At 36.8% G+C, this 19770-nt stretch overlaps 2 protein-coding genes across 2 annotated transcripts in view; one reads left to right on the top strand and one right to left on the bottom strand.

The window, feature by feature from the left end:
- Nucleotides 1-577, top strand: part of LOC121387025 — a 46707-nt gene extending 46130 nt beyond the window's left edge. The window contains exon 22 of the mRNA XM_041518032.1: nt 22-577. Coding sequence (XP_041373966.1) covers nt 22-159 — 138 coding nt within the window. The 3' untranslated portion in view covers nt 160-577. The remainder of the gene's footprint in view (nt 1-21) is intronic.
- A 6788-nt stretch (nt 578-7365) lies between these two features.
- LOC121387564 lies at nt 7366-19435 on the bottom strand. The gene is made up of 4 exons (XM_041518719.1): nt 16610-19435; nt 12673-13008; nt 10445-10507; nt 7366-8143 (listed from the first exon to the last, which is right to left on the bottom strand). Exons 1-4 carry the CDS (start codon nt 16854-16856, stop codon nt 8070-8072), a joined length of 720 nt encoding a protein of 239 aa, XP_041374653.1. The 5' UTR covers nt 16857-19435; the 3' UTR covers nt 7366-8069.
- Nucleotides 19436-19770: the final 335 nt, after the last annotated feature.

Raw genomic sequence — 19770 nt, forward strand, 5'->3', positions numbered from 1 at the left:
TATGAAACCTTTCCGTTGCAGGTGATCTGTGGGAAGTGTTCGCGACACACCAAGCTGGAGTACAGGAACATGAAGCCGGGACGCGTCTGTTACGAATGTTACATGCTGCTCCACACCGGATCCAGTTCGGAAAACTCCGACATCAACGAAGACGATTGATAGATCTACATGTATGATCGGGAAAGAAAAAAAAAAAAAAAAAAAGTTTCCATTAGAGGGAGATAACTCTCTTAACTGCTCATACTCTAACAATGCCTCATATTGTTTGACAATGTGATAAAGGTGTGAATTTGTGTTCAAAATAGGTTTCTTTTTTATGGGTAGCGTTACAAAAATTGTACCTAGAGGAAATGTTTTCTTTGAAATATGCTAGATTTGTGGGACGTAATTGTTGAAAGGCTTTTTTTTCTTCTTTTTTGTTGTTGTTTAGTTTAAATGTAAAAACTGGGCAGAATATGAAGGAAGGAAATGTTTTATTTAACGACGCACTCAACACATTTTATTTACGGTAATATGGCGTCGGACATATGGTTGAGGACCACATAGATATTGAGGGAGGAAACCCGCTGTCGCCACTTCATGGACTACTATTTTCGATTAGCAGCAAGGGATCTTTTATATGCACCATCCCATAGACAGGATAGCACATACCGCGGCCTTTGATGTACAAGTCGTGGTGCACTGGCTGAAACGAGAAATAGCCCAATGGGGCCTACTGACGGGTGTCACTGGGATTCTATAATTCCCGTAACTGAATAAAACACGATTATCAAAATATCTCTCCTAACTGTATATCTATTAGATCTCTCTGTAACAGGCTGTTAAACCCTAGTATGGCTCGTCTCTAGGTATGATCAGAGATACGATCTTATATAAAGTATATATTATTATAGCACGTTAGTTCTCTAGAAACACAACAAAAACACAATACACTTTGGAATCTGTATTAATCTACGCTGACAAATGTACAGCCGTAGTAGTTAATTAATAACAGCAATAATAACAACCCAGAACTGATCACTTAATTAGTTAATCTCTAGGTGTCTAGTTACACAATATGAGAATCACTTCACCGTTACACCACACCCACACGTGTGATAATTGAGAAACGCTTCCAGGAGAAGTTAATTAATAAAGGAATTACAACACCATTCCTAACTGGTTAATTTTTAATTAACCCTTACTACTCGTTCAGTAACGTGTGATAATTTAGGAACGCTTCCAGGGGAACTTAATCAATAAAGGAATTACAGCTCTATTCGTAACGGGTTAATTTTTAATTAACCCTTAACTACTCTTTCAGTAATCTTGTAACACAAAATTAATACTGGTACCTATCACAATAAAGACAATAACCTACAGTTTACCTAGATCGTCTAGGATGACTGGCTAAGCTTTATATTAGGCGTAGAAAAACAAATTGTTTGGTTCCGGTTACCCGACCGCCCCTAAATTTTTGGTGCCGACCCTAAACTTTTTTTAACCTTTTCCCCACCCTTTTTTTTCCCACCTGTTTTATTTAATAATCCATTAATATCAATCCTAATTTTCGTCGACTCTAAAAACAACAACTGCAGAGAGATGCCACGAGATCTGTCAGTCCAAGATCTCGTTACCAGAAGACCCGGAACACTTCGCGCAATTTTACTTCCGAAGAGTTCCAAATGAAAAGCTTCCGAGAGCGATTCGGAACTCCTCGTACATTTCCACGAAATATAAGCGTAGCGGAATGTGACGAGGTGTTCCGATTCCTTGAATGTCGTTTCATTTGAAATTGATTTAAATACATGTGTAATATTATTTGATTTGAATGAGCACATTTTTGACATTCTACTCTGTAAATGGAAGACGCTATCGGACGTGTTCTCGTACTCATTCGGAACTACTCGGAACTTGTGAATCCAATCTTCAAAATGTTACGCTAGTTTACTGTTAAAAAGCAGAATGATACAAATTTCCAGTCTATTTTGGTAGGGGAATTCCCTAAAACGTAATCGAACTTCTAGAAATACCGAGTTACGATTCAATGTTAAACATAAAGAGTAAACATGAAAATAGCCGATTATGCTGAAAAGATTACTTAAATTAAATATTTAGACATCAACTCTATCAATATTTTGCATTTGTTTGACAAATAACCCCTGTATTTATTATTAAATATGATGATATCCATGGCATTTGAAATGAACTGGTAGTACCCAAAACCTTAAGAAATGACAACTCTTTTCACATTTAATAGCGTCTGCAGTGCTGTAGTTGTGAGGGGGTGTAACCATGTTGTGGATCAGACCGTTAAAAGCAAAAATACAAACCTGTTTTACCTCTTTGTCAACAGTGCAAAGATACTGTGCAGTGTCCTTATGGACGACCAAAAGGGAAACGGTTTTCCTGAAAATAGTTGTTTTCTTTTGATATCTCTGCTATGAGGATAGTTAGTATGGAGATCTTTTTGTTAACTTATTTTGTTAATTTTTATTGACATCTTCGTTGTGTTCATGATGTACATTTTGTTACTGCAATACTGGCAATGAAATAGGCCGGGAAGATCAGTGTTGTTGCTGTAGTTGTGAGTGGGTGTAACCATGTTGTGGATCAGACCTTTGATATTAAAACTTTTTTCCAATGAACAAATTATAGTGTTATTTTAGTGTTATCGTAATTTATAACCTTACCGTGTAGTATTAGACTTGGGTGGTGTTTACATTAATACCGATTGTGGTTTGACTAGGTTACGACATGGGTTTTTTTTTTATAGAAAATAATTAATGATTCTCATTAGAGTATGTATTGTCAGTTGCACTGTAACACAAAGAAAGAGCTTTTAATATATTAATCTGCTATACTATTCAGGAAATATTAGCTCGAAAATGGGGGGGGGGGGGAACAAAAAACATTTCCCTACCTACCTACCCTATTTGTTTTTGGCATGTAACAGGAACCAAACATTTTTTTTTACTTGGCCTTACCAAATACTCGTATAATGTTAGAACAAAAAGTCTACGATTTACTTCGTCAGATGACCGAAGACACTGTCTAAAGAATATTGGTATAATACAGTATCAAAAATTTTAAAGTCACATCAATCACATCAAGGTTATACACAGAGCAGAAATGATATTTACCAAGTCCTAACGGACTACGTTCGTGATCCCCTGGAGCCTTCCTAGTTCGTTCTCCTCGATATCTCTAAAACACTAGCTATTTATTATAAATCGGGATTTTGCCTGGGGGTACAAGGCGGTACCTCACGTATCATCTCATATTCTACCTCTACTAGAGCCGTTATATTTCTCTCTGATCGTCAGTCTGGCTGTCGCCAACCGCGAGCAATCTCCTGGCCATAAACAGCACTACCGGAGATATTACGTAACTACTAGCCACATGGCCTCCGCACCTGGCTGGGTGTGTATTAGGCGTACCGATCGAGGACCGTCGCGCAGAAGTATTACGTAACAAGTTGCCCACCTGGGCTACGGGCAATAAACTGCACACGGCCCTCTAACCAATTAAAATCGCCACAGGCGAAACAAATTTAAGCGCATGTTCCGTCACAACTAGGATCGATCCAAGCCGCGCATCAAGCGAACGCTTTGCCACTAGGCTGTGTCCCGCCCCTCGGGCAGAATATGAATAAAAGGTCTAACTGACATCCAGAATACTTTACAGTTCCCGCCCCTCGGGCAGAATATGAATGAAAGGTCTAACTGACATCCAGAATACTTTACCGTTTTTTATGCATAAGTATTGGAAGATACCAGGAAAGCCGCGCACCTCCCCCCCCCCCCCCAATATATTATGCCTAGTTTTTTTCAACTTTAAAAAAAAACCAATTTGGTTGCCCTTTCTCGAGTTTGTCTGTCTATTTTCCATACCCCCCCCCCCAAAAAAAATAAAAAATAATAATAATAATAATAATAATAATAATAAATAATAATAATAATTAATAATAATAATAATAATAAATAAATAATACTCAACCGGTCCTGTCAGGGTTAGATTTATATCTATATTTATATCAATATTAATTTGCCTTCCAACTAAGGGGCTGCATAATCTTCAAGAGTTGGATGATCAAGCTTTCAGTTTCATCCACTTCCGACGCTTATTTTAGTTATTATGCTGTCTGTGGTTGAGAACTATATTGAGCGCTGATTTCGTCACCACTGGAAACCGGATATGTATTGTTCATGTGATTCCATGTGAATTAAAAGCAATAAACAACATATATATTTTTTATTTTATGTTTTATTATTTTATAGACATGAATATATCTTTACAGTACTTAATTAAAATAAAATAAAATAATCGACAAACATTGAAATCTATGTGATCACTTAAGATTCAACAAACGTGTTGCCCGATTTGCTTAAAGTCCGCGTTTTAGACATACACTTATACTATATTGTGTGGATGGGACTATTCAAAATTGTCTCCACAAAATTTACTAAATTAGGTCATAAATTTACTTATGGCTATTAGGTACAGGAAGCAGGTGTATATAACCGGGTCGTGTCTAGCCTAAAAAAAAAAAAAATGGAGGCACAGTAATGTTATAGGTAGTACAAAACCAAATGACATACAAAACCGAAATTGAGCCACAGTAATGTTATAGGTAGTACAAAACCAAATAACATACAAAACCGAAATGGAGGCACAGTAATGTAGGTAGTATAAAACCAAATAATATACAAAACCGAAATGGAGGCACAGTAATGTTGTAGGTAGTATAAAACCAAATAACATACAAAACAATCGAAGCTTCTAAAGGTGCAGACCCTAGTTTCAACTCGTAAAAATAGACACTAAGTTTAGTTAATCTACAAATCTGTAACACAGTTGGGTGCAGTTACAACAGAGTGAAGGAAGAGTTTGTGACGTTAACAACGGGAAATATCCTTTAAAAATAGACCAAAACTCGAATCGATAACCGCTACTTCTTAGACGCACGTTGGGGTTTTTTTTAAATATGAAAACATGCATTATGTGGTATTGAAAACAACAGGATTATCAGAAACACTTCAGTTCTACGGAAATGGATAATCTAAACAATAAAATAATGTTTGATTTCAGTGATCATAAATGGCTCTAATAGTGAAAAATAGAGCAGTTAATACTACCGGCCCTGACAGTGATATTAAAGTGACAGACCCTAGTTTTTAAAAACGTCACTATTAGAACCGTTTTTTGATAACTGAAATCAGCCATTACAAAGATTTTATTGTTTAGAGTATCCATTTCCCTACATCTGAAGTTTTTCTGGTCATCCTGGTGGTTTAAAATATCACAAAATGCATGTGCGTCCGAGAAGAAACTGTTATGGAGTCGAGGTCTAGTCTGTTTTTACGGGTGTTTCACCTTGTCAAATTCACGGATTCTTGTTTACTCTGTTGTAACCGTATACAGTTTTGTAGATTAACTAAACTTAGTGTCCATTTTTCACGGGCTGCGACTTTAAATACCACGGTATTTGTTATCAAAAAACAAGAAGAAGCAATAGTATTTCAATCTGGGGGAAAACGTATACAATATGGGTACGACTGTGTCAAGTACCCATCAGGCCCGTAGAAATTATATCTAAATAGATGGTGGGGAAATGGGGGTGGAGGGGGTGGCTCAATATCTTTTGGAAGTTTCACAACTTTTGAAGGGAGAGCGAGTACATGTTATATTTTACCTATGGAGTAGGACAAAAAACGAACACAGGCCTGCTGTTATAATTAAAACACGTATGGGGTACGTAGTAGTATAATTGTGTGTGACACCAAGGAGTGCCATCCTGTTGTATCAAAAATGGGCCACGAAGGGTTGTATTTTCTTCAGTTAGTTCTTTGGAGAAAGGGTTGTAGCATTATTTTTTTATGGGTCATAATTTGGCATAGAACAAGTTACATTGCCTCCTAAACTATATGGACACTTCTTGTACTTTGTCTGGGGAAAACAGCCTCACCGCTTGTTTTAGATTAAAACTACGAAAATAGGACGGCTGTGGGAATATGATGGGTAATCTTTTCGGATGGCGTGTTCAGGAGGCCGAGCGCTTGCAAGTAATGTGACTGGCACTACCGTCTTCTATCTCATCTCATTCATCTAGCGTTAGTCGCAAAACCCAGTCTAGCCAGTGACCACGATGGCTGTTCCTTCTGAACAGACCAGTTTCCCGGGTGTTCAGATCCTACTTATATTGCAGGCCCGTAGGAACCGGGGGGCCGGGGAAGGGGGTACGTTCCCTCCCCCACTTGTGAGCCTTTTTTTTATCACATTAATGTTTGCCATTGTAACCAAAATCTGAGTTTGTACCCGATCCATCAGTGCCCCCCCCCCCCCCCCCCCACACACACACACACACACTCCCAAAGTCGTTCCTACGGGCCTGACTTGTCCGAAATCGTGTGGTCGTCATAAAACATGTTAAGTATGATTCATGCATGTTAACTTCCTGACAGTTACAACATAGAGATCAAAATAAATGTTTTAAAATATACAAACATCACTACAATTTAAAGAAACATTACGCAAAATCATACATAATATAGCACTTAACGATAAACCTATTGAATATTCATTTTTCATGCATCATTTTAGTACTATTGAATATTAATTTTTCATGCATCATTTTAGTACATTATATACAAAAGAAACACATAAGTTTTACCGCCTATAGGTCAAAAATAATATTAACAGGATAACTTGATAAATGTAATTTTATATACCCAGTAAAAATATTTTCAACCTCTCAAAATAATAGTAGTACAATAATGATTTTTTTTTTTTAATCCGATGATAGATGATAATTGATATTTTACTGCTTGGGTTCTAATGATCGGTTGCCATGGAAAATGTGAACTTTCCTACCGTCTACATGATTAATTGCATTTGAATTTTTCCAGGATTTTAGTTTATTTACATGCATTCGTAAAAAACAAACAAACAAACAAACCCCAGATATTGAATTAGTACTAAAGGTTAAAACAAAATTAATTAGCGATATTTTTAGTGTATATCTGTATGAAGACAGTAGGAGTAGAGTTCTAATCATTCAAATTATCCTTAAAGGGACAGACCCTAGTTTTAACCTGTGAAAATTAACACTAAGTTTAGTTAATCTACAAACCTATAACATACTTGTATAGCGTTACATTTGAGTAAAACATGAGTCTATGACTTTAAAATGGTAAAATACCATCTAAAAATAGACTAACACTCGACTCCATAACTGTTACTTCTCAGACGCACGTGCATTTTTAAAATATGAGAAATGCATTTTGTGATATTAAAACACCAGGATGACCAAAAACACTTCGTATGTACAGAAATTGATAATCTAAAACATAACATCTAAATAAAGTATGATTTCAGTTATCAAAAACAGCTACAATAGTCAAAAATATGCCTTAGTGTTTAAAACTAGGGCATGTCCCTTTAAGTTTATATAATATATAAGTATATTCTAAGTGATCATGTAATTAAACGTTGACAGACTGATGTAAACCGATGATTGAGGATACAAATTCCAACAGTGTCTCATTTAGTGTTATAATTTTCAAAACAAACACAGAAAAAAAAGAAAAAAAACAACAACAACAACAATCAACCAAACCACCAGTCATCCAACATTTCCTAAGTGTATTGTCAACATGATTTTAACAAGAATAAAATTGAAAACCAGTTATGTACAACTGAAAACCAATTATGTACAGAGCAATAATTACTTTTTTCATTCCAAAAACATAAAAACGTATGCTATTTACAATGCAAAATCATATTTTCTTTTCAGTAGCGAACAAGTATCCCACAACCTATACGTCATCGCGAATGGTCCAACTTTCAGTGCCGTCTTTTAAATGTTGCACACACACACACACCTGATCTAGCATAGTGTCAGCTCACTAGTTTAGTGTTGGAAATTTCGGAATACCCAGACAAAAAGAATACTTCTAAACAAAAAGTGTACTTTTTAAAGCTTATTTTCCGCTAGTTGGATCGTAAATAAGCAAAAGCTAGCATTTTGTCATTCGCATTTTAGGTGATCCGCTGTGACCTTGTGGGTCGAAGGTTACTGTAGACTGCTGTTAGTCCTTGACTGAAATACTTTCTTCTGATTTATGACATTTCGAAGAATCCGTCTTGTCAGAACCCGCTATCGCTGAAAATATAATATATTGTTAGAAGATTGCAGTATTTCTACATAATACTATTAACACACCCGTTGATAACACATAGTTGTTAATACATGTACGTGTGTTGGCAATTTCAAGACATACGACTGGCTGTTCCTAAGTGATGACCAGGTCACCACTTGCATACACAAAGGCGTAGCGCACAGTACGCACAGTACGCATGTGCGTAATGCAAAACAATGCGGGAATATGTCGAGGCTGTCTGTAATTATTCTATAAAATATGTTCTTAAAATTGATTCGAAAAAAGATAGAAAAAAATGCCTCAGAAAAGGCTTAGAATGCATCTACAGGCGTCCTGAGTTTCAAATTTTCACGGGAGGGAGGCCCCCCGAATCCCCCGCTCGGGCACCCCTTCGGCGTGCGTAATACAAAACTTTTTCTAGCTACGCCCCCTATACATCTAATGAAAAATTACGCAATGGTAATCGATTAGACTGACGTATAGTTAACCTGACAATCATGGGTCTGTGACGCGTAAGTTCGCTACATGTGCAACAGCTGTAAATATCTTTTAGTCGAAAAAGATGTTAAAATTTGCTTCAAACCTGGTTTTTTGAGGATATGTAAGAAATAGAATAATACATTCGTGACCGTTAGATACCATTTATCTCACAACTCGTTTAAAAACGTATCAAACTCGCTTTCGCTCATTAGAAACATTTTAAAACAACTCTTTGTGAGATAAAATGTATCTAATGGCCATTCATGTATTATTCTCTATTTTATAAATACTAGTATAATATTCCTGAATACAATAATCCGTTGAAGTGGGGACACAGTCTCTAGTGGAGGGCAACGAGCCAGATTTTAATCTTTATATAGAATAGGATCCCTAAAAAACGTATATTTATTTATCTTCAGGTAGGGTGGAGGTCTGTGTGCGGGTGTGGCATCTGGTAAGAACAAAGAAGGCTGTCGGCAGTGCAGATCGAAAGCGAAGAAGCTACTAGAACGATCGGGAACTATTAGAAAGGCCATGTCATGTCATAGGGTTTTACGTGCACATTCAGAACAAGCTGTTGTAGCGCACGCCTGTCCTCCGTCCATGACAGGAAAGGTGGGGGGAGGGGAGAGGAGGGACGGCCTGCACTGGCAGGTGCAAGGGAGCACCAGCAGCCCGATCAAATCGGTAGCAGGCGGGTGGGTAATTTTGATTGAGGGAATTTGGCGCTATTTTGAATGGTCGGTCGAAAAGTAAATGGCCGAGCTAATATAGGTTTTGATATTAGTGAATCGAGAGTAGCTCGTTAACTTTAGATCTCTACGATGCTGTGCTGTCTCCCTAGGTTGCCCACAGGGCCCTTATAAAGGCCTTGCGTATTACTATTATATACTCTTTAAGAAAAAGTAGGGGAACCTGAAATATTAATGTTAGACTGAACATACGTTTTGACCACAGACAACCTAGTAAAGAACGTTCAGGTCTATTTATCAACACACCGAAACACATTCCATAGTTTGCACATGTATCACGCAGTTGCCCCGTACACGTGCGTGGGGTGTCATTCTTGATTTTGACAATTTCCAGGAATTTCCATTAATCACTGTGGAACATTATTTCTGTCAAGTTTTTTCATTCTGTTGATCATACAGTTGTTATTGTTTAGGTTTTCGTCATTTTTATTGTTTGAATTTGCGATTTACTGATAAAAAAACGTCAACTTTCAAATTTCACTTCTGACTCCAATCGTCCTTCAAGATCTTTGGTGGTCATAAAACCAACTGTAATACTGAACTACTGGTTGTAATGTTTGCCCAATTAATTCACTATTATCATATAACCATTTTCTACAGCTAATATACCTTACAAGTTTGGCAACTGTAAATTCTTATTAGAGTTCCCCTACTTTTTTTAAAGAGTATATTATAGACGATTTTACAAACAACAGCATGCCATTCACACATACATATCAGAGAGAGAGAGAGAGAGAGAGAGAGAGAGAGAGAGAGAGAGGAGAGAGTCTGAGTGGCAGTCCTCTGTGGTGGTGCAAGAGGAATTAAATACAGCACTAGTTCAAACGGAAATGACCCTGTGGCTTTATTATGGAGACAGACAGACAGAGATAGAGATACAGACAGATGCGACAGACAGACGGACAGAGAGAAACCGTGGACATACAATGACTGCCCTTTAAAGCTGTGTGGTTTGTACTTGCAACTCTCTTTTGTTTACTTAACAAAGGAAGTGAAGGTGCGTTTCGGATCCCCTGGACCTCCACACCCCCAACCCTTAGTCCAGGCCCTGAAATTGACAAAAAAACGTACCATGATTGTCGTTCTTACACTCTGAAGATTCACACTTCTGGGACGAAGATGATTTTTTCTGATCTGGAAAGGAAAATATGACCAATGAATATAATACAATTAAATATGCTGCCTCCATATGCCAAAAATGCCAGAAATTAAAATTTTAAGGAAGAAAATATATTCGGTGTTTTTAAGATCCATAATGGGATCGATCCCCATCGGTGGACCCATTGGGCTATTTCTCGCACCATCAAGTGCACCACGACTGGTATATCAAAGGTCGTGGTATGTACTATCCTGTCTGTGAGATGGTGCATATAAAGATCCCATGCTACTAATGGAAAAAAATTGCGGGTTTCCTCTCTAAGACTATATGTCCGAATTACCAAATGTTTGACATCCAATAACTGATGATTAATAAATCAATGTGCTCTAGTGGTGTCGTTAAACGAAAACAAACTTTGTCAGTAATATGATTTGATGTAGTAATTTTGATTTAGTAGTTTACACCCTTTGAGTCCGTCCAGAGCATTCACTCTCATCTGGACTGTCTGTTGAGGACATGGGGTTAGTGGTCAATGAGATGGAAATCACTGCAGTGGCATTACTCCCGGGCCCTCTTATTGAGCTGTTGTTGGACCAGCACAGGGATACCAGCATTAAACTGACACACCTAAGTTTTCACGCCTAGATTCCACCGGTGGGGCAGGATATGCTCACGTTTTGCGAACACCTGGGTCGAGTTCAGCCAGACCGAGCAGAAAAACGTCCGCTAGAGTGGTTTATGCGCGTCATGTTAAACCAAATGATCATGTCGGGAACCAGTCAAATAGTTTGCGAACGTTAGCGAAACGTTTTGCTTGCTGAACTTGGAGCTGATATCATCATTATTTTGTCAGTGATTCATGACTGCATGTCATCACAGCTGTACTTGTTCTCATGAGCTCTGTCCGGTGCTATTTTCGATTTAGCGCACTAGCCCAAGAGTGGCAGTCCTCTTTATGGTGTGTGCAAGAGGCATGAAATCTCCAGTAAAGGGTTTGCTCGGGAGTGGCCGTCCTCGTATAGATGATACACTAGAAAGATATTCATAGAATCAACCACAATTTTGCCAAATGCCCATTCGACTCTACATTGTGCAGAGATACAGCCCTGGCTATGTATTATGGTTAAGTCATTCATATTTTAAACATTACGTCGTCGTACATAGAGGATTCGTCACGAGTGTTTTTTAATATGGAAAATATCAACCGCCTCTACGTTAATCTATATTAGTCGATTCTCTGGTTATGAAAACGTTACAAATGACCCATTCACAGTAACACATTTCTACCTAGACCTTGGAAATTTGCATATACCTTTAAATTTGCATAACATTATAAACCGGGTTAATACACTACATTATCACATGGGTTTATGACATGGATATCATGGGTACGTTATAGGATAAATGTCACTATAAAAGCAGTTTTATATCATTGAAATTAGACACTGCTTGCATGTCAGTGTTTCGGTTATCCATTTCCGTACATCCAGAGTGTTTCTGATCATCCGGCTATTTGAATTTGTTATAATTCTAAAGTCGAACGTACTTCTGCTAATGGTTATGGAGACGAGCTGATCTAGTCTATTTTTAAATGTGTTACTGGTTTGAGGATTAACCAAACTTAGTGTTCATTTTCACGGGTTGAAACTGGGGTCTGTGACTTTATAGGCGATGTTTTAAAGTGTGTTTTGTTTAACGGCACCACTAGATCACATTGATTTATTAATAATCGGTTATCTATCGGGTCAAACATTTGGTAATTTTGCAATATAGTCTTAGAGAGGAAACCTGCTTTTTATTTTTCCATTGGTAGCAAGGGATCTTTTATATGCACCATCCCAAAGACAGGACTACACATACCAAGGCCTTTGATATATCAGTTGTGTAGTTAGAGAGAGAGAGAGAGAGAGAGAGAGAGAGAGAGAGAGAAGGGAGAGAGAGAGAGAGAGAGAGAAGGGAGGAGGGAAGAGGGGAGAGAGGGGGAGAGAGAGAGAGAGAGAGAGAGAGAGAGAGAGAGAGAGAGAGAGAGAGAGAGAGAGACGGGGGTCTCTGTAATAACATTTTACCTCGTTGTTGAACTATACATTCACTTTGTGTGGAAGACGGTACCTAGACACGAACCCAGTACCTGCCAGCCTTAAGGCCAATAGCTTATCAACTGCACCACCGAGGCTGTTCATGTCGGAATAGCACAGCTTACCTTTTGTTTCTGTATGCTTGGTCTCATCACTTTCTTTCAAGTCTGTAAAGTCATACGCCGACGGTGCATCCTTAGCCGCGGGTTGGTTAAGACTCGATTCCACAACGAAAGGGGTGTCGGGAGGGCTGACCTTGACCGCGTCGGCGGCGGCGGTCTCCGAGCAGTTGTCTGATTCGCTGCGATCAATGGCGGCAAGCTTGGCGAGTTCCTCCTGGGTAAACCTGCGCATTGACATACTGCGCCGGATCCGGGACAGGCGGCGCTTCACGAACAGCGATATCCCGGTGTTGTCACTCAGGTACGTTTCTGTTTCCGTCTCAGTATCGTTATCAAGGTCTGCAATCGGAATGTATGTAATAATGAGAAGGTGTTATAAAATGAATGTTTGCTTTATGACGTCCGAGCACATCTTAAACTATGACTATTTGGAGTCTAAAATATATATATATATATATATATATATATATATATATATATATATATATATATATATATATATATATATGTATCTATGTATGTATGTGTGTGTATGTGTATGTGCCTGTGTGTGTGTGTGTGTGTATGTGTGTGTGTATATATATATATATATATATATATATATATATATATATATATATATATATATATATATATTGTGACGGAACATGCTCTTCTTTTTTTTTTCGCCTGTGGCTATGTTAATGGTTTTAGAGGGCTGTGTGCAGCGTGGTTACGTAATACCACCGCGCGACGGTGGTCGAGCTGTTCCCAATATGCACTTAAGACCAGGTGGGCTTTGTTACGTAATACCTCCGCGCGACCGTACCCTCTAATACACACCCAGACCAGATGTGGAGGCCATGTGGTCAGTGGTTACGTAATACCTCCGCGAGTTCTGTTTTACGACCTTGTTTCCTAGCGGTTGACGACAGCTAGTCTGACCATCTAAGAAAAAATGTCGTCTTGGTCGCTGTGGAAAATTCACATGATAGGGGGAGTACCGCGATGTGGCCCCAGGCGATATTCGGCTTTGTAATAAATAGATAGGATTTTAGAGATATCGGAGAGAAACAAAAGGAAGGTTCCAGGGGAACGTTGTCCGTCCGGACTGGTAAATATATTATTTTTGCTCTGTTGTATAACATTGATGTGATTGATGTGACTTTAAATATTTTAATACTGTATTATACCAATATTATTTAGACAGTGTTTCCGGTAAACTGACGAAGTAAATTGTAGGCTTCACTGTTCTAAAATTATTAAAGCTTAACCAGTCATCCTAGAGGACCTAGGTAAACTGTAGGTTATTGTCTTTATTGTGATAGGTACCAGTATTAATTCTGTATTACAAGGTTACTGAATGAGTAGTTACGGGTTAATTAAAAATTAACCAGTTAGGAATAGAGTTGTAATTCCTTTATTAATTAAGTTCCCCTGGTAGCGTTTCTCAATTATCACACGTGTGGGTGTTGTATCACGGTGAAGTGATTAGAATATTGTGTAAACTAGACACCTAGTGATTAACTAATTAAGTGATTAGTTCCGGGTTGTTATTATTATTGTTGTTGTTAATTAATTAACTGCGGCAAATATATTTGTCAGCTTAAGGTTAATACAGATTCCAAAGTGTATTGTGTTTTGTTGTTTTCTAGTGAACTAAACGTGCTATATTATATATACTTTATATAAGATCGTATCTCTGATACACCTAGAGCCGAGCCACTCGGGTATAGACTGCCCGATACAGAGTGATCTAATAGATATACAGTTTGGAGAGATATTTGGATAATCGTGTTTTATTCAGTTACGGGTATTATAGGATCCCCGTGACATATATATATATATATATATATATATATATATATATATATATATATATATATATATATATATATATATATATATATATATTCATAGTTGAAAATTAACATGAAAACTTGGTAACTACCCCTATATACTTCATTACACTGAACCTTTCCCCAAAAAAATGTTACCTGAGATGGTATGGGTTAAAACGTAATTAATAATGTGTGTGCGCAATTTGGATATTGTAAATGCTACAGTCGTAGGCTACTATTAAAATAAATGTAGAAAGAAAATAAATCTGAAAAAACCCCACTATTATATATTACTTATGTAGTTCGCGCCAGCACAAACGCGGTGTTTTGTCACATTCGATTCAGTTTCAGGGTGTTTTTTTAAAACTGGTACCATACTCGCCAGACCCTAAAATCGATGGTCGCCAAACGGACTATCTTAGTTAAATTCGTAGTCGCCATTAGCCAATAAAAGTCGTGTGGGTGCGTGCGTGTGTGCGTGTGTGCGTGTGTGTATGTGTGTGTGTATACACATGTGTATATGTATATACAGTGGAACCTCGTTAGTCCGGACAGTATGGTTATTAAAAAAAAACGTCCGGATTAATGAATTTCCGGATTACTGAAATGTACGTGATGAGTAACCTCCCTTGATTCACAAACAATATAAAAACGACACATTTGATTTTTAGAACCAAACATTTCTTCAACCAGTTTTGTTCTGTTGATCCGCCTCATGATGTGAATAAGCGCTATTTGCATGTCCGTGAGGCCAGTCTACCATTCAGTAGTCTACTGCCAGGTGCTTGTCTTAAAGTTAGAAAATGCGATTAAATAAAATGAAATACTGTTTAAGACATGTTGCATTGCTGATATTAAATATTTCATTACTAGCGACAACAAGTTTTAAATGTTATTAGTCATACCGGTTAATGTAAATCTAGGCCACGTGGTTGAGTTAATTTCCACGAAGTGGGTATGTTGTTGAGGAATGCATATTGTTTTTCACTTATATACAATCATTATTAGTTTAAAGTTTCTACATTTACAGATTATATTTTAAACATATTGAATGGCGAAATTATAATTCATTTCTGCTATATCTACTGATATAATATAAATGCCAACACGATAAATCCCTCCGCCCCTAGCACAGAAATACAACTCTCTCAAAACCGGTGTGAAACTGAATGAGCATTGTTCCACTTGCAAGCCAGTGTTTTGATAGCAATAACATATAAAGACGTTTCCTTTGTCTTTATTTTGGGTGACTGGCAATACTCTTGAGTTGGACACCAAAACAATTATGAACAGTATTCAGTAATAAATCATACAGGTAAGTTAGGAGGGTAGTTACAAAACGAGGTCATGGGGTACCGTAGGGTATGATCAAGAGTTACCCACTTTTAAAAATAAAATACTCTTCTTTTTTTTTCATAAAAGAAAATAAAACAGCCAGTCTGGTCTATCCGACTAACACTAAATAAACACAGGTGAATGGTTAAATAAACTGCGGTGTGAAACCCCGTGCAGCCATTTTATCTCTGTCGATTCCTTGAGCGTTAATTGGCGGATTACTTTTATGTTCAATCAGTGGCGACCGGTCAAACGAAGCAATTTGCCTTTACTTTTTACATTTGGTTCAGAATTATGACCGTCCGGTTCCGGAAGCTGAATATCTGGATTAACGAATAACTTTACTGAGTGGTCGTTTGGTTTTGCAAAATGGAGTATGGCGGTTATGAAGATGGTTGAATAAAGTACATTTAGGGACTGTTCTGATAATACTTTGTTAGACCATTAAATAGGTCAGTGGTCTGTGACAATATGCCTTTAATTTGTAAGTATATGATACATGTATGTACTATAATGTCCAGCACAGTGGGTTAGTTGTTAATTGTTAGTGGTTAGTGAGAGAGAAGAGGGTGTAGTGGTCTTACACCTACCCAGTGAGTCGTTAAACCCTTTAACCATTAAGTGTAGGGTCCGAGGAAGATGTGTGTTTGTTTGTTTGGGAGGTTTTTTTTGGGGGTGGGGCTGTTGTTGGGGGGGGGGTTGTTTGGGGTTTTTTTTGGGGGGGGTTGTTGTTTTTTGGAGGGGCGGGGTTGGTGCAGGTGTTTTTTAAATAGGCGAACCAATACCTTGCCCCTTTGTGGACATGCTGTTTAAATTAGGCGGCGCCAATTTAAACGAGGCGACACTGCACGAGTGGTTGACGTCATCCTCTGACGTCAAGTTTCCAGTGGTAACCGGAATAGTGCGCGATCTATCGTCTTCTATGTTGTCGTTGTGCATGACGCTGGACGAAAGTCGCGCGATGTCGGACTCGGTGAGACAGCGGAGAACGATCGAATCCCCATAGTGCGACATGCGGCGCTTTCGCTTCATCCCCACGTCACTTCCGGTCTTTTGTGACGTAACACTTTCTTCGTCAATGACGTCTTTGTACGATGGACGACCTGGTAGAAAGGAAATGTAATATTATGTAAACAATGTATTCTCTCTTTTTTTGTCTTTGCAGATTTATAGTTCATGATATAATATGTAAACAATTTTTCCTTTTTTTTTTCTTTTTTTTTTCTTTTTCTTTTTGTCTTTGCAGATATAACAGATCATGTTATAATAGTATGTAAACATTTATTTTCTCTTATATTGTCCTTGTAGATAGTTTATGGTATAACATTATGTAAACATTTGTTTTCATTTTATTGTCTTTGTAGATACATGTATTGCAAATACATGTAGTTTATGATATAATATTATGTAAACAATATCTTCCATTTATTGTCTTAGCAGATGGTTCATGATATGATATTATATAAACAATGTTTTTCTTGTATTGTCTTTGCAGATACTTCATGATATAATATTATGTAAACAATGTCTTCTTTTCATTGTCTTTGCAAATATTGCAGATGGTTCATATTATATTATGTAAACAATGTCTTCTTTTTATTGTCTTTGCAAATATTGCAGATACTTCATGATATAATATTATGTAAACAATGTCTTGCTTTTACTGTCTTTGCAGATAATTCATGATGTAATATTTAAACAGTGTCTTCTTTTCATTGTTTTTGCAAATATTGCAGATGGTTCATGATATTAAATTATGTAAACAATGTCTTCTTTTCATTGTCTTTGCAAATTTTGCAGATACTTCATGATATAATATTATGTAAACAATGTCTTCCTTTTATTGTCTTTGCAGATAATTCATGATGTAATATTATCTAAACAATGTCTTCCTTTTACTGTCTTTGCAGATAATTCATGATGTAATATTATCTAAACAATGTCTTCCTTTTACTGTCTTTGCAGATATTGCAGATGGTTCATGATATTAAATTATGTAAACAATGTCTTCTTTTCATTGTCTTTGCAAATTTTGCAGATACTTCATGATATGATATTATATCAACAATGTCTTCCTTTTATTATTTTTTTAGATATTGCAGATAGTTCATGATATAAATATTATAATATTTTGTAAACGTTTTTCCCTTTTATTGTCTTTGCATATATTGCAGAGAGTTCATGATATATTATGTAAAAAAACCCATATCTTATTGTCTTTGCAAATATAGACGATATTTCATGATATAATATTATGTAAATAATGTCTTTTATTGACTTTTCAGATATATTGCACTTTCAGGATATAATATTATGTAAATGTTGTCCCCCTTTTATTGTCTTTGCAGATAGTGCAGATAGTTCATGACATGATATTATATAAACAATGTTTGTTTTTTATTGGTTTGCAGATACTTCATGATATTATATTATGTAAACACTGTTTCCGTTTTATTGTCTTTGCAGATAGGTCATGATATGATATTATGTAAATATTTATTTATCCTCTTGTCTTTGAAGATATTTGCAGATAGTTCGTATAAGGTTATGTAAGCATTTGTTCTCCTGTTAAGCTTTCTGTGGATAGTTCATGATTTAATATTATGTGAAATGTTTTTTAATTTTATTGTCTTTTCAGATATTGCAGATAGTTCATGACATAATATTATGTAAAACTAATTTTCCTTTTATTGTCTTTGCATATATATGTATTGCAGATAGTTCATGTGATATTATATAAAATAAAAAATAAAAAAAAAAGAAGAAGAAGGAAAAAAAAAAAAGAATCCTTTTATTGTCTTTGCAGAGATTGCAGATAATTCATGAATGGCTATTTGTAAATTGGTTATGAATTTGTGAAAACCAAGATTTCGGGTACCATACATAACAGGGATATCCTGCGTATCCTGAATACGTCCTTTTGGCTATTTCATTGGGGATGACTCTCAATATCAAAGCCATTCGTCCAATGAAATTAACACTACCAAAACCGATTCCTATCCTACTTTTGACATTTAACTTAATTGTGTAAGCGCTATAAAAACACAGAAATATATAATTTAAAAAAAAAATTAAATCCCGAAATTTAGCAGGAAAAGACTTTAAATTTTATTTAAAGGTGGTTTGTGTGTAAATATAAGAAACAGAATACTACAATCGTTTCCGTTAGATATCCTTCTCTGTTTTTTAAACTTAGATTGAAAATCAAACGTATCCATTTCGCTTTTGTTTGTTAGATAGGTTTCGTTTGTTCGATATAAGGTAAATTATATGTAACGGTCACTCGTATCGTATTTTCTATATAATTACGTTTTGAGTTTTTCATGCCCAACGGAATCCAGATAGGGGTGGGACGTCTTTCTCTCTTGAATCCAGGTGGGACAGCAAAGGATCCTGGGATATACGTAAAGTTGTGATCGTCGTCTGACGGGTGCAGGAAACGATAGGCGGAAGTAGTTCCACGTGCTGGCTTTTCCTGAGCATCTGATTGGCCACAATCTTCAGTTTGCGTCACGTCACCTTTCATCAAATCTGGAAGCATTGAGGCATAATAACGTTGAAGCTATAATCTCGCCTCAATGAAGACAAACATTACTAGGCCCTAATTAAAATTATACACAACCGTGTTTTCGTTTATTAAGATATATTTTTCATAAAACTCTACCTACCCTCGCTTCTTACGCCAGTGAATAAGTGTTGGACGCCACCTTGACTTGTTTCAATAGCTGAATTTTTATACTACCCCCTTTGCAGACGATCACTTAAAAATCTTAGCTATAGAATCGATCAATGAAATACCTCTATACTTTGTTATAATTTTTTTTTCTCCTCTTGCATAATTAAAGACATTCAAACCTAGAAACTGCACTAACCAATGTGGCTCCAGCTACTATCGGATAAGACAGCGCTGCTCCATGAAGGAAACCTCTTGCTGAGATGAAACGCC

The sequence above is a fragment of the Gigantopelta aegis genome, chromosome 13, assembly GCF_016097555.1.
Source record: "Gigantopelta aegis isolate Gae_Host chromosome 13, Gae_host_genome, whole genome shotgun sequence".
Lineage (NCBI taxonomy): Eukaryota > Metazoa > Mollusca > Gastropoda > Neomphalida > Peltospiridae > Gigantopelta > Gigantopelta aegis.